Genomic DNA, 26049 nt, shown 5'->3' on the forward strand with positions numbered 1-26049 from the left:
AATCTGGGGTGGGAGTGGGGCCGGCAGTGGGCAGGGGTAGAGAGGCAGCAAGACTGGCCACGAGCCGATCCTGGCTGAAGCTGGGGGTGGGTAACTGAGAGTTCATTAAACTGCTCTCTATTTTCACAAATTTTTGTAATTGTGCATTAAAAAAAACAAGGTAAAAGTGAATGAAACTTCACAAAGTGAAACAGTCCCCTCCCCCAAAAAGGCATTCTGTGAGCGTCGTTACCACATCAATTCAAACAGTAGCATACGTGTGTACATGTTCATCCAGAAGACCAGCTTAAAAGCATTAAACAACATTAAAAGGTCTTTTAACAAACCTTGCAGTTTAAACCAACGCTCTCATTATTTGAAATTCGAGTATATATAACTCAAAAGTCATGACTCACCTTTTTCAAAGCACAAGCCTTTATTACTTTTTCATATCGTTCTTTTTCATATTTCTTCCCAAATAGAATATTACTCCTCAGAGTTCCTGAAAACACCCAGGGCTGCTGAGAAACATACGCGATCCTCCCGTGCACGCTGACCAGCCCCTGGCTCGGGGGCAGCTCCCCCAGCACAGCACTCAACAGTGACGACTGAAACAGATGGCAACACACACGCGTGAACAGGCAGCACTCAGGACTGACAAGCCCCACAGAACAACTGTCCCCACCCTGGGCGCTTGATAAACGATAGAGCCCTTTCCTTTAAAAGAGGATAAAGTACAGCTGTGGCAGTTGAGACAAAAAAATTGAAAATAACACTACTGGTCAATGTACACTAATGATTGATAAGGAATATTAATATAATACTATGACAATCTAAACTGCCCAAGATTTTCCCGCAACTCAAATGCTCTACTCAGCAAAGACTAAGTTAGAATGTTTAACATCCTTAACTAGCAGAGCAGCCCAGCAGAACGTGTAGTTTCATGTATCTGATGTTTAGTGCAGTTGTTCCTGCATCCGGGTATCCTTTACTTGACAAACACTTGTTCCTAAATAAAGCTTCTATGAATAATATATCGAAAGATGATTATTTTTTAAAATACTCTGAAGTGAGTCGTGTTCAAAGAGCAAAACTCCATCATAACTTAAATCATCACCCCCTCGTGTACACATCCCACGTTTAGAGTTCTGTATTTTGTTGTACAGAACACAGGAGACTAGCATGTGCACATGTCCTTAAAATCTCTTGCAACACACAGGGGTGGCGCGTCTGTGTCCACAGCATCACAGCGCTCGCCACACTGGGCTGAAATGATCTGCCTGCGTGTCTGTCTCGCCCCAGAACCTGGCTGCCTCTGGAGGGCAGAGGCGTCTGCGGCTTGCTCACGTCTGTATCTTTAGCTCCAGCACATGGCTGCACACTCACTACACGTGCACTGACGGGACCAACTCAAGTCACACGAGGAAATGCTCAGAGCTTCCCGGAAGAGCCATTACAACCTCCAGACCTCCTGGAGGGCCCACTGTGACAGAAAGAAGTCCCCACGGTCTCAGTCTGTCCTGAACAGCTGTCACATAAATCATTTCCTTCACTGAGACGTCCAAAGTCCCGACAAGCAGTTCCCAACTGTGTAACGGGAAGCACCAGGAAGGAAAACAAAATGGGCATTTATGCACGTTTATTTGGACATGCAACCTTCTTGCAAAACTAATGTTCCATGCAACAGAGAAATGCTGTTTGAGATACACTCAATTCAAACTGTGTTACCTACAGCTCTGGGCTCGACTCTGAGAATTTCACAGGTGCTGTGGCATTGCATCAATTTGCCGAAAGGCATCGTAACTTACCTTTCCTGCTCCCACGGGTCCGACCACAGCTAACAGCTCACCGGGTCTGACAGTAAAGGAAAGGCCTCGTAGAGTTGGGGTTTCTGATGCCTGCAAATTTAAGTTTACAAAACGGTTCATTTCAATAAAATAAAAAAGCGAACTTCAGAAAGTAGAGAAAATAACGTAAGTCACTGATATGCTAATATAACCCACATGTTCGTCCTTCCTATTTTAAGATAGTGAGTCCTGGGGGCCTCTTCCTCAAAAACACCTTTGAAACAGCTCTAGTTGCCTTTAGGAAGCCTACTTCTTTTGCCAGATTTTCATACGGACACAGCTCTAGACACCCACAGGATTTAAGTAGTTGAAATGACACGGCCCGTCCTCGAAATGCAAACTCCATGATGCACACTAGCTTATTAATATAATATAATTAATAGAATATCCAGTATGGGAGGTTTTTAATCATTTGTAAGTTTTCATTAGAGCCATTGTTGTTGTTTACTTCACTCCTCTCCACAGGGTGGCAGTGTAAGTACATATCATGCCTGGTCCTCTACTAAGAATTTGACATCTCCACTTATCTCTTTATTTTCACTTGATAAAGAGTGAATCTCAGTAATGGTCAGCAAGCAACGGGGCGCTTGATATGATAAAGTTGCTCTTGATAAATAAAGTCACATAAATGGCAGTCAAGGCTCCAATTTCACCAGAGATTCAATTTAACAACCAAAAAAGGGGGGGGATGGGGGTGGCGGGGGGATTATGTATAACACAGTAGGTTAGAGTGATCAAGCCTCAGTTTTGTACCCCTTACATGCATTACCTATTCTGGGTAAATAGGGACAAAAGTACTTCTACCGTAAAAAAAACAAAAACAAACCATGGAGGTACATGTCACAGCAAACAATCTAACACAAAGGGGAAGGATAAAGTACTCATCGTGCCAATCACAGGTCATGTTCTTGAACAAACTGTAAATTCTAGCATAAAGAGACTTAGGGGTATGTGTATTTCTTTACATATACTAAGTGTTTAAAAAAAAATCTTAACTGCTAATGTTAAAAAAAAAAAAAGTGGTTACGTATGATTAAGTAAAATGCCCAAAAGACTAATAAAAGCACAGGGTCTGGATAAGAAGTCTGGATAATGTTCTAAATGGAAAATTTCTCTGGAAAGAACTGAACTGATTATAGATACAGGCAGCTACTGAAAAAGTAATTATTTTTTATTCATCAAAATAACTAGCCCCATATTTTAACACGAGACATCTTCTTAAAGCTACTCCACTCCTTTCTTTTTGATTAACACCTGCATTCTTATTTTGCTACTTTTCACTCAGTTGCGACTGCACGATAATGAGCCACCTACAAACACAGCTTCCTGCTGCAGCCCTGCAGTTTGTCAGGGCGAAACACATGGACTTCCCTCCCTGTTCAGGCTTGAAGCTCTTCATCACCAAAACACTAGCCCCAGATGTTACAGGAATTACAATCTATCAATAAGAAGCTAGACTTTAATACATGAGACACATTTAAGCTTCTCCACTTCTTCTCTGACACTTAGGGTTCTTATTTTACCACTTTTCACTCAGTTACGACGACAAAATAGTGGGCCACTTACAAACATCAGCTCCCTGTCACCACACCTCACAGTGTGTCAGGACCAGACACCGAGTTCCCTCCCTGTTCAGGCTTCAGGATCGGGCACTGCTCTGCCGTGACCAGAAGGGGGCAGCACTCGACAGCCCATGGTACTGAGGCCTGTCCTCTCCTGGTTATCCAGGCTCAGGGCATGCGGATTACACAGGATCATCAGCTGAGCCCCACTCAGCTGCCAGACACAGTTTGAAATCCCTGTCCCTTGGAGGCTCCCACAGGACCATTTATTTTAAACCTTAAAGACTGAGACCAAGTCCCATCATTTCATGAATGAGACCTGGGTCCCTGAAACCTTCTGCCACCTGCCCAAGGGGCTGTATAGCGGAGCAGCATAGAAAGCCCATGTCTATCTCCAGCCTCCCAACCCAGCAGGGGATTCGTTCAGACTCTGCTTCTCTCCAAAAATCCCCAAGGTCTGTGCCACTCCCCCACCCCCCGAGGGATGTTTCACCCATGACCTAACCTGAGAGGCCCTAATTACGAATGACCCAGCACAGGGCACAGCCTTCCATAGGCAAGGCCAGGACAACAGAATAGGGTGTTCTGTACTACACTGCAAGTTACACAGAAGTCTGAGAGCACGTTATCACGTTCTTGCAAGAAGAACAAAACAGCTCATTTTATAATGCCGCGTAGTTTGGTATAAGAGATTTTGTTAATGTTTCATACAAAGTATGTGTTACCATTCACAAAGAGTTGCCATCGTAATGGAATTCTAACGGTGCTTTTCATAAATGCTTCGAGTGTATTATGATGAGAAATACCAAGCAGGAGGTAAATCTACACTATTAAGGTAGGAGAAACTATCAGGTCAGATACGGTACCTTGTTAGAGTTTCCGTGTGCGAAAGCTAAGGGGGTATATTTTTGTTTACTTGGGAACATACTACTGTTTTGTCGGTGGGGAAGCAGGTACTGAATCAGAAGTAGGTGAACAGGATGCAAGTGGCAGCACACTTGGTGTGACAGGCGTGAACACACACGAGGAGTCTGCACAGTCCGGACACTTGCACTGTGGCCTCCACTCCCACCAGCAGTCGAGCTCCTGGGCTCTGCACCGGACGGTGGACCCTCTGGTAGAGGCACCACCTCGTTTGAGTCCTTCCAGCCCTGGGGGTGGGAGCGGCTTCCCACCACTGCTAATCACTGCTAATCTCATTTTGCCCTTTTCTGCTTTTTTCTTCCCCCGTCTTTCATCCTCTGCGTAAGTATTCCCCACATGGAATGCCCTTTCCTGCGGTATGGGTTCTATTTCACTGAGTGATCCACAGAGGACCACTGAACCGGGGAGGCAGGAATGTTTCAGTCGTCAGAAAAGGGGGCTGCACTAGGTGTGCAGTTTTGAGAGCCGACCCTGCTCTTTTTCCTGTTTGCCTGAACGTCATAAATAAACCAAGTGTTCGGAACTGCCAGTTGTCCCTGTCAGCTTGCCACACAGTGCAAGCCTTCAACTGGGAATCACGGGTGCTCACTATGCCCTCCTGCTGTCGCCTCCCCGTCCCTGGCTGCCACCAAAGTAGCCAGAACCATCGAGAAGCTTAGGATGGGGGAGCCCCACCCTGCCCCAAAGCAAAGTCCTAAATCATGGCCTCAGTATGTAATAAGATGATCTGAGAACATCAAGGCAAAAAATGTACACCGATTCCCCAAAGCCTCTGGTCTGTAACAACTGGTTGTATATTTGTTAGTTAACCCATTCCATACTGCAGCTTTTTTTCTCCACAATCAATATAAATTCTAACATTACAAACATATGGACTTTAAGGTCAAAATGTGCTAATACTTTGAAAGCTCTCTTGAAAACGAGAGAGAGAGCAACATGTCAGATGTCTTAGGCTGATTTTACACTTAATCTCCAGTAGTTGCAAACCTATTCCTGATTTTGAGAATTTTTATAACATACTTTCAGTAAATTAGCAGGTCACATTTTGCACCAGGTGTAAAACCTCAAAGTTCTCCGATAAATCTGTTGTCTTTTAGCAGTCACAGTCTTGGTACACAGGCTGTGTTACCTTATCCCAAGAAGCAGTGAAATCTTGCACGTCCACTATCATTTTACCATCTGATGGCAGCTGAGGGTTGCACTGTGTTATCTCATCAAGTAACAGAAAGTTCTACAGAAAAAGGAAAAACACAGATTGTTTAAACTTCAGGAGAAAAGCATAAACAACAATAACTGCTTTCTTGGAATTTGCAGTAAAAAACTTTATACAGCCTACATATCGTTTTGCCAACTGTACTTAACATGTAGGTTCACATCAGAACAGACTAGGTAATATGCGGAATATTATATACTATTATAACAATATACAATAAAGTCTACAGATAGTGTACGGTATAGTATGATATATATTACATATATGACAAATAAAGAGTTCCTGGCCCTGAGGCTGTCTTTGTAACTTTCTTAACAAGTGTACTGGTTCCACCCTAAGGAGAAACTGTGGCAGCAAACTCCAACACATTTAAAAGCTTGATATTTCCATTGTTTTACTTCTGTGTTACTAACAATAAACAAAAGAGTTGGTAGGGAATTATTCCGTAAACATTTACTGAATCCCACCATGTGCCAAGCACCATGCAACATTGCTAGGAACACAGAGAGGAAGGCCATTCCCAGGCCTGCAGGTATCAGGTGGCACTGGACAGGCTGGGAACACAAGACCTAGGAAAACCCTGGCTCTGCCTGTTTTGGGTCGTGACCTTTCCCTGGGCACTTAAGTACACTCTGCTTTACTCCTCACGCACGTTAAATCAATCACTGCTTGTCATTAACTATCACTCAAGTCACTGTTCTAAAAATGAAATGCTCTTATTAAGTTTCTGTCTCTTAAAAAATAGTTTACAAGCATCTATTCACAATCACTAGTCTCTTCTCCTTAGTCAACGCCCTCTCTCCTCGACAGCAGGAATGGCCACATCCTCCACTGCTTGCTATTTTCACACCCCTTAGCAGCTATTCAATGCAATTCAGTTGAATAAAACCAAGTCCTGCGAACCACTACTGAACTAACATAATCATATACAGGAAAACTCCCTCTTGCCCTGCAAATGCTGCACATAATTCAACAAGAAACAAACCCCAGGTTTCAGCTGGCGCCTGGCAGCCTGGAAGGAGGCCCTCTCTCTCCAGCCTCCCGAGCAGACAGGTGTAGCCACGTGACTACATCCAGGCCGGTGGAAAGGGACAATGTCCAGGACCTTCATCCACCCCACGGCCTGGGCCTCGGAGGTTACCAGCTGGGTCAAGGCCACATGCAGAGGAGTAACAAGAGAAAGTCTGGGTCCCTAACACCCTGGAGGATCATACTAGCCATGGAACTTGTTACAGGGAGAATTGCTCACCCCGATGAAAATAAATAAATAAATGTTAAGGTCCTAACCGCAAATACCTCAAAACGTGACTTTATTTGGAAATAGGGTTGCTGCAGATGTAATAAATTCAGGTGAGATCACACTGGACGAGGGTGGGCCCTCAGTGAAATATGATTGGTGTCCCGATCAGAAGAGAGACGCAGAGACACACACAAGCAGAAAACAGCCATGTGACGATGGACACGGAGGCTGGAGTGATGGCTGTTAGGAGCCAAGGTACACCAAGGTTTGTCTCCAGACACCAATAGCTAGAAGAGACAAGAAAGGATCCCCCCTTATAGAATTCAGAGGAATCGTGACCCTGCTGACACCTTGAAACTGAACATGAGGACTTACCTGGTGCTGCAGTGGTTAAGAATCCGCCTGCCAATGCAAGGGACGCGGGTTCGAGCCCCGGTCCGGGAAGATCCCACATGCCGCGGAGCAACTAAGCCCATGCGCCACAACTACTGAGCCCGCGCTTAAGAGCCCGTGTGCCACAACTACTGAAGCCCCCGTGCCTAGAGCCCATGCTCCACAACATGAGACGCCACCGCAGTGAGAAGCCCGCGCACCACAACTAGAGAAAGCCCAGGGGCAGCAACAAGACCCAACGCAGCCAAAAATAAATAAATATATAAATAAATTTATTTAAAAAACAAACAAACAAAAAAACCCTGCTTCTGTGCAGGAAAAGGAAGACGAGATCCTTGCATTTCTCTCAAAGACAAGCTGGCAGGAGACGCTATCCTCTCGTTCCCACCTCCTCTCATCCAGGCTCACTGAGAACCGGAACACTGGGCACGGCCGCTCCTACCCGCCCCGAGCCCGTGTCCAGCAGGAGGCAGGATGGACAGTGGTCTGAGGACTCCTCTGCAGGCTTTCAACCACTGCAGCCTGAGTTCTCTCTCCACACCACCTCTCCCATCGTCAGCCAGGTACCAGCTCTCACCTGTTCTGCCACAGTTCATCCCTCTCCCATTTCTCCTTTCCTCTTGAAACAGCATGATTTCAGAATCTCACTTGCTATTAACCATTTCAAATACTGATATGCCTTTTCTTTTGCTGGTTCCTTCCCCAGGCCTCCCCAGCACCACCGACCCTCCCCCAACACCACTCCCTCCTGGTCTCCTTACAACACCTCTGAGAGTGTCCAGCACGCTTCAACCCCTCCAGTGAGCCATCAGCACCTATGTCCACATCCCCAAGTGGCCTCTCTGCCTGGACACCCTGAGTAGTAACTAATGCCACCCATCCTTCTGGGCCATCTCAAATGCTAATCCTCCTGGGAACCAGCTCAGGAGGATCCAGGCTGGCACTGACCTCCCGACCTCTGAATCCTCATAGGGATATAAAGTCATAAAGAGGGGAGACACTGGGTGATTCCTGCACTTACACAGTCCCAACTCCATCTGAGACCAAGCCTTGCACAGAGTTGGCCCATCATGGGTATCAGGCTAAGGGAAGGAACAGACTACATGGCTGTTCAAATCAGTCCAACCAGTGACTGCGTGGCTACAGCCTTACACAGTCTGAGCTAACAGGGCAACGAGCAAAAGGTTATACGTGTATGTTATGCACGTTGTCTAAACAGAAATTCCAATGTTGCCTTAAGCGTGTTACCAAGATAAAACCCTCAACATTCAGGGCTCCCCTGCTGGCGCAGTGGTTGAGCGTCCGCCTGCCGATGCGGGGGACGCGGGTTCGTGCCCTGGTCCGGGAGGATCCCACATGCCGCGGAGCGGCTGGGCCCGTGAGCCATGGCCGCTGAGCCTGCGCGTCCGGAGCCTGTGCTCCGCAACGGGAGAGGCCACAGCAGTGAGAGACCCGCGTACCGTAGAAAACAAAACAACAACAACTAAAAGGCTTTGGGCAGGATCTTACTTCTCATTTACTAGCTTTGTAAGGATAGGTGAGCTATTTCACCTGTTATAGGAACCTGTTTCCTTATCTGTAAGGTGGGGACACTAATGCTTATCCCATTCAGTTGCTATCAGGATTAAATGAGATGACAGTCAAAGGCTTCAGGAGCTCCCGGACCACACAGCAACTGCGGCAGCAGCGATTGAAGACAGCAGCTGCGGCAGCAGCAATAACAAAACCACAGCAGCACAACACACGTGTGAAGCCTCCATCTGGACAGCTTACTGTGTCACTAAGAACATCACTACAGTTCAAGGATATCCCTAAATGTCCTCTTTCAAGATGTGAAAGCTTCATAAAAGAAATTTTATTGAACTGCATGGACCATCCCTTAACAGTGTCGCTAGAAGCCCCCATCAAAAAGAATGATTAGGGCTTCCCTGGTGGCGCAGAGGTTAAGAATCCGCCTGCCAATGCAGGGGACACAGGTTTGAGCCCTGGTCCTGGAAGATCCCACGTGCCGCGGAGCAACTAAGCCCATGTGCCACAACTACTGAAGCCCGCGCACCTAGAGCTCATCATAACTTTTTATGACGGCTGAATGATCAAATAAAAATCACAGCCAAAGCTATCTAACTTCACAAGAGATCTATTACTGGCCATCCATCACTATCGAGAAGTAGGAACAAAACAAATTAGATGTGTTGTAAAGCCCAGACACTCAAGCTCACACCCAGGCCGGCTCACAAAGCCAACTTATCTTCATTTTACACCAATTAATAAACACACAACTCCTTAAGTATCTACAGGTTCTTATCTTGGTGATGTAAATTATTCACCCCTGGCAATTTACAGACAGATTAAAAAGAGAGAGAGAGACTGTGGGTATGGTAGGAATCACAAGTTTGAAGGGAAGAGGGCAGCTAGAGATAGGATTACACGTAAGTGAAAAGAGAACAGGGACTAAAAGGCAGATCGAAAAGGCATACTCAGAAATCAACAAGCAATCCATCTACGGAGGAAAGAACCCATTTTTAAACACAGAGAATGAAGTGAGACTGAGGCCATGCTTCCTACCCAAGGAACAGAGACCTCTCAGCATGTTCATTCCCTCCCGGCCCAGAGAGGAATCCTATTCACCCCAGGACTGAACACAGTCGTCACCTAGTCAGTGGAGTTAGCATAGGAGATGAGATCTGTTTGCTTCTCCCACTTTCAGACAACTTAATCGTCTTGCAGTCATTACTCGACAAGAGCCCTGTACCGCTGGTACTTATACTACTGCCCACAGATGAGTAGGCTCTTAAGATATTTATAACGCACCCTATGTCAGAAGACGGGAGTACTAAAGACTTTCTGGAGCAACCACCAGCTTAGGCAGTGAGAGTTAGATCTCACCTAACCGGCACACAGTGACACCAAATAAAAGGAGGCATTTTAGGTAAAATCCACCTACAAGTGAATAAAGTTATTTGTCAGCAAACCTTGATTCTTCGGATGCTGACGACTGCCTCTGACACCTTCTCGACGGCCGAAGGGAAGAAGAGGGTGACTGTCAACCGCACAGCCCCATACAGCGTCACCGCCACAAACACACGGCTCGCCGTGATCACATTGCCAAGCAGCACGTACGTGGTGAAGGTGACAAAAACAATGATTTTGCTTGCAACAAAAAACGATGCCAAATTCATTCCTCTAAGGTAGGAACTTCTCAGAATCTTGGAAATTTCCTTCCTGGAAAAGAGTAGGAGATAGATTTTAAAAGAAGCATCAACATCCAAGACATGAATTCAAGTGCCCTGTGTGAGTGGCCTCTTCCTAGGGAGTGGACACAGATGAAGATAAACCATCCCTCACATCATGGAGACACCACACAGTACACACCCGGGGGCCTGCCCGACACAAAGACCACACACTCCATCACCACTTCACTCTTCCAACTAAACAGAGGCTTAGTGTCACATTTTAAACATTTTGGGTCAATCAGACTGGGTTTGAACATTCAGTCAACATCCATTCATTACCAGAAGTCCTGGGCCGGGCTCCTCACTGATGACAGAAAGACACAGCCCATCCCCTCCAGGAGTTGACAAACTCATAAAAGAATAGAGAAAACAACCCCAAAATTGTGAGACACCAAGACATTAGACAGAGGCGCCAGCACGGCCCCCGCGGGAGCGCAGAGCAGAGGCGTGTAACTCGGAGCAATAGAGTCCGGGCAAGTCACACGCACGTGGACCCTGAGGAGATGAGCTGGAGTCAGTCGGGCTTGGCGGAGGCCAGAGAAGAAGTAAGATGAGTGTATTCCCAGCAGAGGGAGGGGCACCCACAAAGGTGCAAAGTGAGAGGTGACACGGTGCTGCCAGAGAATTCTAAGTACCCTGTGCTGGAGTATAAGCACTCATCAGATATTTAAGTCAAAGATGGAAAAAAACTCTACAAACAAAGCAAAGCAAAAAATATATTTATGGCTTTGTTTGGAATGAATAATACTGACTCATAAAGTTTGGCCCAATATAAGTACCCAACCTTTATATAATCTCCCCATTTGTGCTACACTAACATAAATTATACTTTTAGTTTAAATATCATTTTAGACGTCAACATCTTAAATCATTGCTTATTTGGAATCTGTGCTATTAAGAAATACTTGGGGGCTTCCCTGGTGGCGCACTGGTTAAGAATCCGCCTACAGGGCTTCCCTGGTGGTGCAGTGGTTGAGAGTCCGTCCACCTGCTGATGCAGGGGACACGGGTTCATGCCCTGGTCCGGGAGGATCCCACACGCCGTGGAGCAGCTGGGCCCATGAACCATGGCCGCTGAAGCCTGCCCATCCGGAGCCTGTGCTCCACAACGGGAGAGGCCACAACAGTGAGAGGCCCACGTACCACACACACACAAAAAAAGAATCCGCCTGCCAATGCAGGGAACACGGGTTCGAGCCCTGGTCCCGGAAGATCCCACATGCCGCGGAGGAACTAAGCCCGTGCGTCACAACTGCTGAGCCCACGTGCCGCAACTCCTGAAGCCTACTCACCGAGAGCCCATGCTCCGCAACAAGAGAAGCCACGGCAATGAGAAGCCCGCGCTGAAGAGTAGCCCCCGCTGGCTGCAACCAGAGAAAGCCCACGTGCAGCAACAAAGACCCAATGCAGCCAAAAAAATTAATAAATGAATGAATGAATGAGTGAATGAATGAATGAGTAAACAAATAATTTTTTTTAAAGACAGAAATACTTGGAATTTAATTTCTGTATAAGTAAGAGGCATGTATTTTTTTTCCTTTAAGAAGATGGTAAATGAAGGAGCAGGTTAAAATGACGTCTCCACTGTTCTACTTAACCCCACTGCCACATGTTGGGGGTGGAGTGGATAGTAGTTAAGTTCACCTTAATGTGAAAACTTGGTAAGACTTCTAAACCATTCAGTAAATATGAGATAAATTATGAAAATATGCTGTATATATACAAATACTTACCTTCTCAAACTGGTAATAAGGTCTGCAAAGGACTTTTCCCAGCCATACATTTTTATTATTCTGATGCCAGTTATCACTTCATTCATGGTCCTGATCCTGGTGTCTGTGAAAGCTGCAGTCTTACTCCTAAGGGACAGACGTGAGAGATGAGCCTTAGTGACCAGAGCCCAACTTTCCTTATCAGCAGCAACAGTGGCACAGCCAGAGACCAGGGATCAAATGATTCCCTACAGCTCTTCTGCACAGACAGGCAGGTCCTACTCAAAGTAGAAATGGAGAAGACTTCAATTAGGAAGCCAACCATTCAGCCCAATTCAAGAAGTAACTTGGAGAACTTGCAGTATCCGCTAATGAAGACCCAGAATTAATCAGATACAAACCATCTGCCCAAGGGTGTCACGGTCAGGTAGGGGAGGCAGAAAGACACCCGACTCTAACAGGAAGACAGTGGCTGTGCTGTAATAAAATAGGAGTAAAGTGCTGGGGAGCAGAAAAGATGGGCCTGTTAATTCCACTGGGAAAGGAGAACAAGACGGCCTTCAGAGACCCGGGAGCATCGGAACAGGGCCTCAAAGGATAAGGGACATCTCTCCATAGCAAAAAGAGGAAACGAAATTCCAAGTAGAGAAAAAAAAAAATACCACACGAGGCTTCCCTGGTGGCGCAGTGGTTGAGCGTCCGCCTGCCAATGCAGGGGACGTGGGTTTGTGCCCCGGTCCGGGAGGATCCCACATGCCGCGGAGCGGCTGGGCCCGTGAGCCACGGCCGCTGAGCCTGCGCGTCCGGAGCCTGTGCTCCGCAGCGGGAGAGGCCACAACAGTGAGAGGCTCGCGTACCGCAAAAAAAAAAAAAAACACGAAAAGGTACACACACAAGAACTCAATGAGCTTCAAACAGCACAACATCTGCATCACCTGACAACCTGCACAATGACCCACCTCCAACCCTCTGGGACCTGCTCCAAGTCTAACTAATCAGCGTGAGGCTCTTCCTCACCAGCCACTTTTCCATCACACAGGCTGCTAGGAATGCGGGGCTTTATAAAGACATACTTAAGATCGATCTTGCCCTCGGGCTTAATGGAAACATTGAATTAAAAACAAGATGCAAACATATACACACCTGAAAATGGCTCTAACCAACAAGCATAACAAAAATAGATGCATATGGAATTGAGCCTGTAAGATCATTACTATTTAATAATGCTGAAATAACACTGTTCAATGTACATTCCGCTTAAGGACACTGCTTGTTCAGGTACGGTGCCGGGAGGAGCCAGCGAACGCCGTCCCCTTTCCCGCTTCAGGATCAAACTTCAGCTTAAGGCTGGAGCATCTACTGGCTGAGCCTAAAGGGTCTACAACACATGCAAAGAGACCAAAGAAGGCATTTTTGTTTTGTTTTTGAACAAAAGCATCAAGCAGATGGTGGACGTTACCAGTTGCATATTAACACTTTTTGACACCAGTTTCTCTTACCGGAGTGATGAAAACAACTTCCCAATGCAGCTTTGCAAAGGCAGAAGAATAATTAGAACCGCCATCCCAGCAAGACATGATATTCCTATTTCCATCCAGAGCAGGATGGTCACTATGATAGCCTGCAGTGGCCCTGCCCACAGAAAGTGCAAGAATATCGTTACCTTAAAAGAAGAAAAACAAAGCCTTCTTAGGAATGTATAAAAACCAGACAAGTGAGGACACAATTTAGAAACAATCTTCTGTCAAAGAACAGACAGGAACCTAAACAGAAATGATCACAGTGGGTTTTAAACCTGCTAAAGCAGAAATCAAGTATCCACCCCAGGTGATGCTCAGGGACGTCCAGGGAGAGGAGGACCGGCAGTGCCAGGAAGAGTTCAGTTTTGTCCATCCCACAAATGAGCTCAGGGCTTCCTCACAGTCCGCCCCTGTCAAGCAGGGCCACTCCAGGAGCACCCTTAGAGACGCTAACCACGCTGGGCAAGAACACTGCTGCCGATTTATTATTAGAAAAATTAAATTCTCATCTAAAAGACAATATACATTGTTACATCTCATAGGCACACAGAAGAAATGAGAGTTGAATAAAGAGAACTCTTTGTCTTATGTCTTCAAAAGAATCCTGGCCACCTGGCATCCCAAAAAGCTAAACACAGTAAGGACAGGGAATGGAAAAGGATCCCCCCAGGGGCAGCTTACCTGATCAAACCTGTTCACATCGTTGGACAGCAGGTTGACTATCTGGCCTGTGGTGGTCTTCCCCATGGCCAAGTTACTCAGGCAAAGTGCCTGAAACAAGAGAGGGTAACAGAGAATTGGATCCCTGCGGTGATACCAAGTCACTCTTAGAACATAACAAAAGAGAGCATGTTTTCATGGGGTCTTGAGTGGAGTCAGGACGAGCAGCATGACCCCTGACAGCAGGGCTCTAGGAACCCATGTTTACCCTTTGACTCCTCAATGTGGCGACAGCCATGCCCCCAAGGACAGCAAACAGAGGCCGATGCAAAATCTCCCACCTTTTTTTTTTTTTTTTGATGAATCTGGACATGCCCCAAATATAAAGGGATGTAGGTTCATACTTAGAAGCCAACTAAGGTAATTTTAGGCCGTATCAGATGAAGGCAGGGAAGCTGCCTGCAATCAATCATTGATTTTGTGTGTGACATCATTTCCACACTGTATTCTCAGCTTCCTCATTCTCTGAACGGAAATAACTCTTCACCGAGCATAAGATCATAGGGTACGTATGAGAGGTGAATGGCAGATTTGTTATCTACTACGTGGAGGAAACCAGGTGCTCCTGGAGATACATTTACTGATAGTCATGTCTTCTTGTCTTTGGAGATGGGACAAGATATATGCCAACACCTGTAATACAGGTGTGAACAGTAAATACAGTGGCACAGGGAACTGGTGAAGGTTTCTACCAAGTGACACTGTGGTGAGGGAGGAGCTAGGACGACGAAAAGGATAAAGTATATGGAGAGAAGGGAAGGGCACTGTGGGTGAGAGGAACCCATGCAGAGACTCCAGGGAGGGAAAATGCAAAATCTGGCTAGAAAGGCGGTCTGGGAAATAGCTAAGGACTTTGGAAGGCAACATGGAACGGTCAATGTTTTTTCACATTAGAGAAACTCAACTTTAGGAAAATTAAACTGAGGAAGTGATTGGCCAGATTTTTGGAAGAAAGGAGAATTAGGGGTCAGTGAAACAGTCAAGAGGTAACCAGACTGTGCAGTAGAGATGTGTGAATGGTAGCAAAGGGCCACTGAAAACACTCTGAAAGGTAAAACATGCTTTGCAAATATGAGCGACGGAGGGAGGGAGGGAGGGAGGGAGGGAGGGAAGGAGGGAGATGCCACTATAGGAAAGAAAGAAATCATACTGTGCCTTAACTTCTGAAAGCTCTCTTGAAAATAGGTTTAAAGCCTGTTTTACATACAAATACATGTTAATCCCTCATGAAGAAAATACTTATTTGAAAGAAGTAGCTAGTTTATCCCTAATTTGAACAACTAAAAGTAGGCAGAATGGTGTACCAAACTCTGAGTTTAAACTGATCATCAAAAAAAATCAAGACAACTGCACATAATTGGAATTGATGGACCAAAAGGCTGGTTCTGGGACAAAAGTTAACATGAATCAAATATAACACTGCAGCCAGGGACTTCCCTCGTGGCGCTGCAGTAAGGAATCCACCTGCCAGTGCAGGGGATGAGGGTTCAAGCCCTGGCCCGGAAAGATCCCACAGGCCGCGGAGCAACTAAGCCCGTGCACCAGAGCTACTGAGCCTACGCTCTAGAGCCCGCGAGCCACAACTACTGAGCCTGTGCACCACAACTACTGACGTCCACGCACCTACAGCCTGTGATCCACAATAAGAGAAGCCACCAAAATGAGAAGCCCGCGAACCGCAACAAAGAGTAGCCCCTGCTTGCCGCAACTAGAGAAAGCCTGCGCGCAGCAACGAAGACCCAACACAGCCCAAAATAAATTAATTGATTAATTAATTAATTTAAAAACAAAAAACAAGTCCTTTCTCTACTCTGGCTCCCCTGAGTGGTGAGCTTCAGGCTGAAAGACATTTAGGAACTGCTGTCCCTAAAGGAGAACAGTCCCCACACTCATGGCAGGGATTTTGCGCTCAATAGGTCAGAGGCCCCCAGGCAGACTACAAATGGGGACAAAAGGCGTGGAGCCCCTCGTTTGTACGGATTGGATTCGTCACAAATTTGCGAAGTCAAGAATTCCAGATAAAGTTTTCCAGCCTTCACCTGAAGATCATGAAAAACATGGTGGGGATCCACAGATCCTCACAAACTGCATATTGTTGCCAGAATATGAAGTACAAAGAGGCGTCCACGTTGGGAGAAAGATGTAATAAAGGTGCTTGGGTCACAAAAAGCACATACCCTTCAAGCTCACAAGAATGCCCCTTCGGTGAAAGCAAAACTGAAAGTGGTTAAACATCCGATAAGAATCAAGCCCCTGAAGCTGCCACAAGGTCTCCCAACAGAGGAGGACGTGTCCAGCGCGTGTCTCAGGAGCGCTGCAGAGCTGGTGGTGGGGCGGCTTCAGAACCCCACGGACCAGGAAGTGAGTAAGTCCTGATGGCCTCGCAGCTCCAGAGTAAAAAGTGCAAGTCATTTCTATTTAAAGATGGTGAGAAAGTGTTCTCATTAAAATACGGTTTTTTTGTTTGTTTGTTTTGCGGTACACGGGCCTCTCGCTGTTGTGGCCTCTCCCGCTGTGGAGCACAGGCTCCGGATGCGCAGGCTCAGCGGCCATGGCTCACGGGCCCAGCCGCTCTGCGGCATGTGGGATCTTCCCGGACCGGGCACGAACCTGTGTCCCCTGCATCGGCAGGCGGACTCTCAACCACTGCGCCACCAGGGAAGCCCTAAAATATGTTTTAAATTCTAAAAACAAACAAACGAACAAAACAAAACACTGCAGCCAACAGAGAAATCAAGGATCTGTCAAAAGAAAATCAGTCATATTCCACACAGGATAAAAAACAGAACATGAAGTGACGGTAATATTATTAATGAGAAGACACAGCTTACAAGCCAACTACCAGATTTCTGTTTCCAACCATGAAAGAATAATTGGTACTGGACTCGCCCGCCATTGTAAAACTGCAAAGGTGGACAAAATTTATGAAGCAGCTGTTTTCAGGCACTGAATGACAAGCAGGGCTGAACTGTAAGTAAGCCTAGAGAAGAGGAGAGCCTGGGACTACTGGCCTGTCTTTCTGCCTGGGGGTATATCTTCTGCCCAAACAGAACTAAAGTTTCACTGAACTGAAGAGGAAGAGATGACTGTTCTAAGTTGCAGAAACGGCTGGAATTTGGGAGGAATAGCAGAGGGTAGACCCAGAATATCTTGTGGGGATTTACCAAAGGGACTTTGCCAGAACTTCACTGTCCGTGAGCAGGGTCAGACTCCATGAAGCCTCTGTGAGGTCACGCCAATGCCAGAAGACTAGAGTTTCTGCCTACCTAGAAGAAAGAGTTCTTCTTAAGCGCCTCAGACATTCATTTAGCTGCCAGGAAGGCCATGCCTTACGCTGTAGAGCCATGCACTTGGACTAAGTTCAAAATGAAAATAATTGCCCCAGATAGACAGACAAGACAAACAGAAAGACAGAAAGAATGAATAAGCCAATCCTAACAAGACCAATCTACCAGGAATTCCCTATAAGAACAAATACCCTTTAATCCAGACTTCCTATAATGTATACTTCATAACACCCAACATAATAAGACATTAGACCTGCAAAGAAGCAAGAACATTTGACCCATAATCAAGAGGAAAAAAAATACAAGCATTAGAAATAGACCCTGAGATGATCCAGATTTTGGAATTAGCAGACAAGAACTATTAAACAACTATTATAATTATGTTCAAGGAATTAAAGGAAAATATGGTTATAACAAGTGAATGGATAGGTAATTTTTTTTGTTTTTTTTGTTTGTTTTTGGCCTCGCCACACAGTTTGTGGGATCTTAGCTCCCCAACCAGGGATCAAACCCAGGCCCCCGGCAGTGGAAGCACAGAGTCTTAACCACTGGATAACCAGGGAATTCTCTGGATAGGTAATTTCAGAAGAGAGGTGGACACTATCAAAAAGAAGTAAACAGAAATTCTAGAACTAAAAAGTATAATATGAAACATTCACTAGATAACTTTAATATCAGATAATTTCCATTGCTCTGTGCCCAGATTCATTAAGCCTTTCTTTAAGTTTACAACCTGAAGAACAAACAGAGAACGAGAGCAAGATTGATTGAAGAAAAGAAAGCCTAAGGGTTCAATGGGAGCATACAAGCAATGAAACACACATGCAATTGGAGTCCTGGGAGAAGATGACAAAATAGGGAAGAAAAAATATTTGAGGGAATAATGGCTGAAATTTTTCCAAGTTTGGTAGAAAATATTAATTTAGATACCTAAGAATCTTAGCAAACCCCAGAAAGGATCAAAACAAAGAGACCTATGCTTGGGCACATCACAGTCAAAATGCTGAAAACCAGAAAGTAACAGTCTTGAAAGCAGCCCACGAAAAACAACTGCATTACATACAGAAGAAAAATAATACAACTAATAGCTGACCTAACAAACTCAATTCTGTAACTATGTATGGTGATGGATGTTAACTAGGCTTACTGTGGTGATCATTTCTATACACACACGCACATATACACATACATACTATACATTTTATATATATATACACACACACACACACAAATACTGAATCATTTTGCTGAATATCTGAAACTAATATGCTGTATATCGATTATACCTCAGTTTAAAAGGAGGAGGAGATAGTGGAACAAAATTTACAGAGTGCTGAAAGAAAAGAATAACTGTCAACCCCAAATTCTATAACCAACAAAAGTAAATATCCTTCAAATGATGAGGGTGAAATTGAGACATTTTCAGACAAAGTCTCAGAGACTTTCTCACCACCCAACCTGACCTTTAAGAAATTATAACGGATATTCTTCAAGCTAAAGGGAAATAGTACCAGATGGAAATTCAGTTCTAGAAAAATAGAGAAACCAAAATGACAAACAAAGATACAGGTAAATATAAGAGATTGCGTTATTCCTTTCCATTTCTTTGTGAAACAAACGGCTGCTTAAAAGCAAAATAATGGTAACACCGTACCATGTATGTAGATGTAAAATAGATGACAATAGTACAAGGGATAGGATGTTACTCCTATATGTTTCTTACATTTTATGTAAAGTAATCCAATACTAACATGCAAAAAAAGACTGTAATAATAAGATGCCTATTTTAATCACTAAAGCAAGATTAAAACTACGAGATACTGCTAAAAAGCCAACAAAGGAATCAAAATGGAATACTAAAAAATATCTGATTGACTGAAATAAGTCAGGAATGGAGCCCTGCCACCCAAAAAAAAGGAAGATGAAACAAATAGAAAATAAACAGTAAGTAAAAGGCTTAAGCCCCATCACATCAATATTTACGCTAAAAGCAAACATACTAACACTCCAGTTAAAAGCCAGAGACTGCCACACTCACAATGGATTAATAAAAGAAAGATCCAGCTTGTTGTATATGTGAGATACACTTTTTAAAGTAAAAGGATGGAAAAAGATGTGGCATGCAAACAGTAGGCGCAAGAAATCATGTGAGGTTATATTATTATCAAAGTTGATTTTTGAGTCAAGGAATTAAACCACCAGAGATTAAGAAGGACATTTCATAATGATAGCATAGTCAATTCACCACTCCTAAATGTGTATGGATCTAATTACCGAGCTGCAACGTATATGAGACAGCAACAGAACTATGGAGAAAAATCAGAAAACCCCACAATCATAGCAGGAGTTTTTAACATCCTTCTTCTCAGTAAATGTAACAAGTAGACACCATCCCCCCCAAAAAATCAGTAACAGTACAGAAGATCTGAATAACAAGTAACCAACTTAATCTAACGGACATTTATGGAACACCACACCCAACAATTACAGGACAGGTTTTTTTCAAGTACGCATTGTAAATTCACCAAGACCATATGCTGGGGCCATAAAATAAATCTCAATAAATTTCTAAATATAAAAATGGTACTCAGACTGCTCTCTGAGGACAAGAATTAAATTAGAAATCAATAATTTATATCTTATCTAAAAAGCCCAACTATTTGGAAATTAACATATTTCCAATGTTAATATTGGAAACAAATAAAATATCACAAGGGAAATAATATGGGTAATCAATTACATGTCTATGGCCCTCAAGAGCTATCAGCTAGTTGAGTGCACAGACATCATAGTCATTTATGTCATCATGATCATAAAAACAGCTACCATTTATTCAGCACATACTACAAGCCAGACACTGAATAGAAAACAACCTTATTTGTAAGAATTTTTTCCTATTTTGCACATACGAAAATAAACTGAAAGTATTCATACCTGACAAAGAATGGACACTCAGTTACTTGGTTTTTGTTTTTGTTTTGAATGAAGCAAAGTTACAACTTTTGAAGGACAGAAATGTTACCTGCCAAGTCATTAAACAAAGGATGTTGCAGCCACCAAGCTGCCACATTACTGCCGGTCCCCTGAGGGAACTCGGGATGGAAATAGAATGCTGGTTGGTCATGAGGCAGTCAACTGCTGCAGCCACCCCTGTCGTGCACCCTGAGGAGACTAAGGATGAGAAAGCACAGGATATTGGCCCCAGATAGCTGGGGTGCACATCAAAGGAACGATTTCAATGAGCCCAGACTTGCATCTTGCTATACACAGAAAAAAGCTAATTTCATTACCTTGAGATGTCTGGTTTTCTTTAATGAACAGTAGTCTTTTGATGTTCTGGCTACCCAGTCCTTGTTGCAAAAACCCCTTTGTATCCTGCCTCGCCCCCTGCACCCCCTTGCTCTTCAGAGTAGTCCCTCAGAGCGATGCGAGCATCCTGTCTCCAGGGCTTGAGGTCCTGACAGAGTCCGCTAAATAAAATATAACTCTCAACTTCTAGGTTGTGCTTTTTTTTTTTTCAGTCCACACACTGCTCCTCATTAATGTATAAAATTAAAGTTCAGTTCTAATAAAATGTATATGTTATAGTTAAAAACACGTCACATCCAGTGTAGAGAAAAACATACAAATAAATGCTAATGTTTTGGTTCTATTTTCCTTTAAGTTGACATTTTACAAAGGGATACTATTTGGTTAAATCTGTTTTCCTTGTGAAAGAAAATAGTTCCACCATGAGAATAAAAGGCAAAAAACTGGAATCAAATTTGCACCATGTATGTCAGACACTAGTTAGTAAGCTATTAATCTTTAATAAATCAAGAACACCTAAATATAGATAAGAATTATATTATAAAAGCCTACCAATTTATTTAAAGGGCAAAGAACATGTACAGGAAATTCACTACAAAACACACAAAAGGCTAATGAAAATTCGCAAATACTCAAATTCAAAGAAACTCAAAATGTGACATCCACGTTTGGCAAGGGTGTAGGGCCATCTCGGTTCACTAAAGAGAACGTACAGTTAACTCTAGAAGGAAATCTGGCATATCAGAAGGCTTAAAATGTATACACCCTGAGAAATTAAGGATGTCTCCAAAGGTTTAGCTTTAATCAGGTTCATTGCACTGCTGTTTGTTAATACATAAAAACTAGAAAACAATCCGAATATCTAATTACTGATTATACTAGAATCCGCATGGCCTTTAAGAACAATATTGTGAAGTGTGAATTCCACCCAAGCAAGGATCCATTTATGGTGGGTTCCTACGGCATGGGAGGTGGGGGGTGCTAAATTACATATGGGGTCATAAGAGAACTCTATAATCTAGGCCAAAACATCGATTTTGTGCAACTTTTTAAAAAAGAAATGCAAGAAATATTAGTCATTCATTTGAAAAATAAACAGTGTGTCTTTCCTCAATTATTTTAAATCAGCAGACTTCGTGAAACACAAAACCCAAGTGTGGGCAGATAAATATAACCATCAAAGGAGCAGAGGAGAAAAGTATGTTCTTTCCACAGAATTGAGTTTTCTAGACTGGTGAAAAGCATTATCCCTTTAAGAATCCAATCTTCATTTTAATAGAAACGCTCCCCAAACCGTTCTCCAATAGTCCTTTAAAACAGAAGATGGGAGCTGTACTTCATCATCCTCATGACGAAGATTCCTCATCACTAACATGACTCTCTTCCGAGGCCAATGATCCTCAGTGTGGAGACGCTCCTCCCTCCTGCGAAGTGCCCGAAATGGCCATGCTTTTTGGGGTTTTCATACATTGTCATTCTATCCTGTCCCTTTGCCAACAGGCTATCCCTTCAAGAGACTATCTCACCATTAACTACTGCTGTTTCTCAACTAGGATATGGCTTCGTAATACTGTAAGTGAGTCAGAGTAAACAGGCTCTGAGTAGGAACCTAAAGGACTTTCAGAACAGAAAACAGGCACTGTGTCACTTATTCTGCACTTCTGGCTTACTTCCTGGTTCACGGCCCTACCCCCCAGAGTTGAGCTTGTCAGACAATGCAGTTTCTAGGTACACTGGGTATTACTCCAACAGGCAACTAGGGTGAGAATATGTTTAGCTCACCTAAAGCAGAACATTGCTGTATTTTTCCCATATTGTTGCCCAGAGGTGCTTAGTAATGCTGTCACACCTACTTTCATGACTGCATAATCTAAAGCCATTAATCTCCGCTTTGAGGGGAGAAGCCAAAATCTGCCTAATATCTTCCATGCATGCTCAGGGCTTCCCTGGTGGCGCAGTGGTTGAGAGTCCGCCTGCCGATGCAGGGGACGCGGGTTCGTGGCCCGGTCCGGGAAGATCCCACATGCTGTGGAGCAGCTGGGCCCGTGAGCCATGGCCGCTGAGCCTGCGCGTCCGGAGCCTGTGCTCCGCAACGGGAGGGGCCACAACAGTGAGAGGCCCGCGTACCCCCCCCCCAAAAAAAACAAACAAACAAACAAAAAAATGCAGTGGAGAGACTGCTGCTCTGATGAATGGCTGAGTAGCTGATAGTGGAATAGCCCCACTTCCACTGCAACCACATTGGTAGGCACTGGATAACTGGCAGTACAAGACTGATCTTTGAGAAAAGGGACACCCATGGGTACTGTTACAAACGAGGAAATTAAGGCTTAGAGCAGTTTGCCTAAGGCAAACATCTACAAAGAGGAAAGCTGGGCTTCATACAAAAGCAGTCAAACTACAGAGTCTTGTTATGCGTATGACGCCCACCCTCCTAAATTTAATAAATGACTTCTGTAAAAAGTGCTTTGCAGGAGTTACTTTATCCAATGCTCAAAAAACCCCATGAAGCAGATATTCTCTACTCCAACGTTTCAACTCAGGAACCTGAGGCCCTGAGAAGTGAGTTCACTCACAGTTTAGCAAACAGCCGAGTCAGGATTGGATCTCAGGCCTGGCTGTTCTCAGAGTCCACACTCACAGTCTTCTACCCTATCCGACCTGCCACCATGTCTTCTACAAAGTACCTGTGCACCTGGCTCAACACCTGATCGCTCGGTGCACACGAGATTCCCAGCGCGGAATCTGAGACACAGGAGGCCTATAGAACAGCCACCGCCCTTCAGGTCTACAGCTGCAATTTCGAAAGGGTATCTCCACTGAGAAAGGTTAAACTTGCAGCCCACATGATAACCCTATGTACTGGAAGGTCTTGGTTATTAGACAGAAGAAGAAGAATTAAGCTGAACATGCACTTGAGGCCTATGTCTATTACCTGGCATCTTTTTAAATTCCCCCCATACAAAAAAAAAAAGAGAAAAAAAAAAAAAGGACTTCCCTGGCGGTCCAGTGGTTAATACTCGGCGCTTCCACTGAGGGGGCACGGATTCGATCCCTGGTCAGGGAACTAAGATCCCACGTGCTGCATGCGAAAAATAAAATAAAATAAAATCCCCCCCCATACCAATTAAAATGGAATGCCTGCGGAGAGGGCCTGGGTATCAGTGTTGTTTTTAAATTTTCATGAATCCATCGTGCAGCAGTTTGGGAATCACTGAGCTAAGCATTCCCTTCCAGCTTGCACTGCACCCCACACAGCAGACAGTTATCAGGTGGTAGAATACAGCTGACACCCGTTACTCTCCAGCAGCAGAGACATCCCCTTTGAACAAAGCTAAACCAAACAGCCTCTCCTCTCCTTCCTTAAGCTGCTTTGTTAGGAGCACCCACAGAAAATTAAACCTTCACCCAACGGCTCCCCTTAGCTCTCCCCTAGCAAATCAGAACAACTGCCATTGACCCCGATGAGATTAACTCTTCACAAAATGCACAGATCCAATTCAAGTTTATATCAGAAATAAAAGCGAAAGAAGGAAAAAAGTGTGTTTAAAATATTGTAAAAGTGTGGAACAGTGTAAGAAGCATTACTAGTTCATTCTAGTTTTGTCAGAAAGTTAGAAAATACCATTAGAAGAGAAAGTCCAAACAAAGTGTCACATGCTTCAAGGGAGTCCCTCTATTTCCATAAATACCACACTGTTTCACTTTAACAATACTCGAGATGCTTGTCCCTCAATATTTTCAGAAAGAAAATACAATACAATCACAGACTAGTAAGCAAGATATCAGATTGAACCCTACGAAATTGCTGCTTTATAAGCCCAAATCAGTTGAACATCTGTCATTTCATATTGTCCAGTCTAAATTTAAAGCAATATACTGTCTGTACCGAAACAGAATTAGCTTTAAATAAAAACAAAAGTTCTGAGAGCTATGAACACAACATCACATGGCTGAGGCAGTGACAAAGCTTTCTACTCTCGGCTTTCCACACTCCAAGGAGCAAATTCAGAGGGAGATGAAACTGGAAGGGTGGGATGAAGAGGGAGGTGCTGCAGGAGGTGAACCTTTCCTTCCCGGCTCACACTTAGCACACTCAGTGCATAGATTTTTTTTAAAGTCAGGCTCCATTTACGCACAGGACAGCAGACATCGCTCGGAGGAGTCTGCAAACTTAGTCACTCCCTGCACCCTGGAAGGCCTCCTTCTACTTCCTGCTTAGGCTCTGAGAGAAAGGATGCCTGCTGTCCTGACCACTGATCTTAAAATGTAACTGAGCTGGGACTTCCCTGGTGGCGCAGTGGTTAAGAATCCACCTGCCACTGCAGGGTACGTGGGTTCAAGCCCTGGTCCGGGAAGATCCCACATGCCACGGAACAACTAAGCCCATGTGCCACAACTGCTGAGCCTGTGCTCTAGAGCCCGCGAGCCACAACTACTGAGCCCGCAGGCCGCAACTACTGAAGTCCCCGCGCCTAGGGCCCGTGCTCCGCAACAAGAGAAGCCACCGCAGTGAGAAACCCCCTCACCGCAAGGAGAGAAAGCCCGCGCTCAGCAACGAAGCCCCAACAGAGCCAAAAATAAAAATAAATCAATAAATTTGTGTGTGTGTGTGTGTGTGTGTGTGTGTGTGTGTGTGTGTATATATATATATATATATATATATATGACTGAGCTGAAGTGTCTGAAAAAGAAATAAAATGGTTGAGAGGAGGAGGGAGTCTTAAGAGACAGGATTAAAGGAAAGAGAAAGGGTCCTTCACTCAGAAAGATGATGGTTACCTGAAACCATGAAATAGAAATAGTGTGGATACAGCGAGCATGTATGTCCCCCCAAACTGAAAATAGAACTACATCACTTAGATGACTGAAAATAGATCTAAGGTAAGTAAGAATATTTCTCTAGGCAGGATGTTGATCTATAGAAACAACCTCCTTGAGTCAGTAGTCGATTCTCATTACTGACAATGGTCATGTTCTACAGTCACTATGAATGTCAACTAGTGAATATTCACTGCTCCTGAGGGAAGTACAGGGCTAGGGTTCTGGCAGCCTTTGGTAACATCTTCACCATCTCAATACTTACATAACCTTGTCTAACGTATGTTTC

General features: G+C 44.4%; 1 protein-coding gene and 1 pseudogene across 3 annotated transcripts in view; one reads left to right on the forward strand and one right to left on the reverse strand.

The window, feature by feature from the left end:
* Nucleotides 1–26049, reverse strand: part of ABCC4 (ATP binding cassette subfamily C member 4 (PEL blood group)) — a 207886-nt gene that overhangs the window by 120396 nt on the left and 61441 nt on the right. For both annotated transcript variants that reach the window (XM_082859518.1, XM_082859517.1), the window contains exons 5-11: nucleotides 14305–14394; nucleotides 13603–13766; nucleotides 12125–12250; nucleotides 10131–10380; nucleotides 5442–5543; nucleotides 1788–1877; nucleotides 396–587 (exon numbers count right to left, since the gene is read on the reverse strand). In XM_082859518.1, the coding sequence (XP_082715644.1) occupies nucleotides 396–587; nucleotides 1788–1877; nucleotides 5442–5543; nucleotides 10131–10380; nucleotides 12125–12250; nucleotides 13603–13766; nucleotides 14305–14394 (1014 nt within the window). The remainder of the gene's footprint in view (nucleotides 1–395; nucleotides 588–1787; nucleotides 1878–5441; nucleotides 5544–10130; nucleotides 10381–12124; nucleotides 12251–13602; nucleotides 13767–14304; nucleotides 14395–26049) is intronic.
* On the forward strand, nucleotides 16220–16719 carry LOC309974511 (large ribosomal subunit protein uL30m-like; annotated as a pseudogene). The gene has a single exon. The product of its transcript is annotated as a large ribosomal subunit protein uL30m-like (transcript).

The sequence above is a fragment of the Leucopleurus acutus genome (assembly GCF_964270905.1).
Source record: "Leucopleurus acutus genome assembly, chromosome: 18".
Classification (NCBI taxonomy): domain Eukaryota; kingdom Metazoa; phylum Chordata; class Mammalia; order Artiodactyla; family Delphinidae; genus Leucopleurus; species Leucopleurus acutus.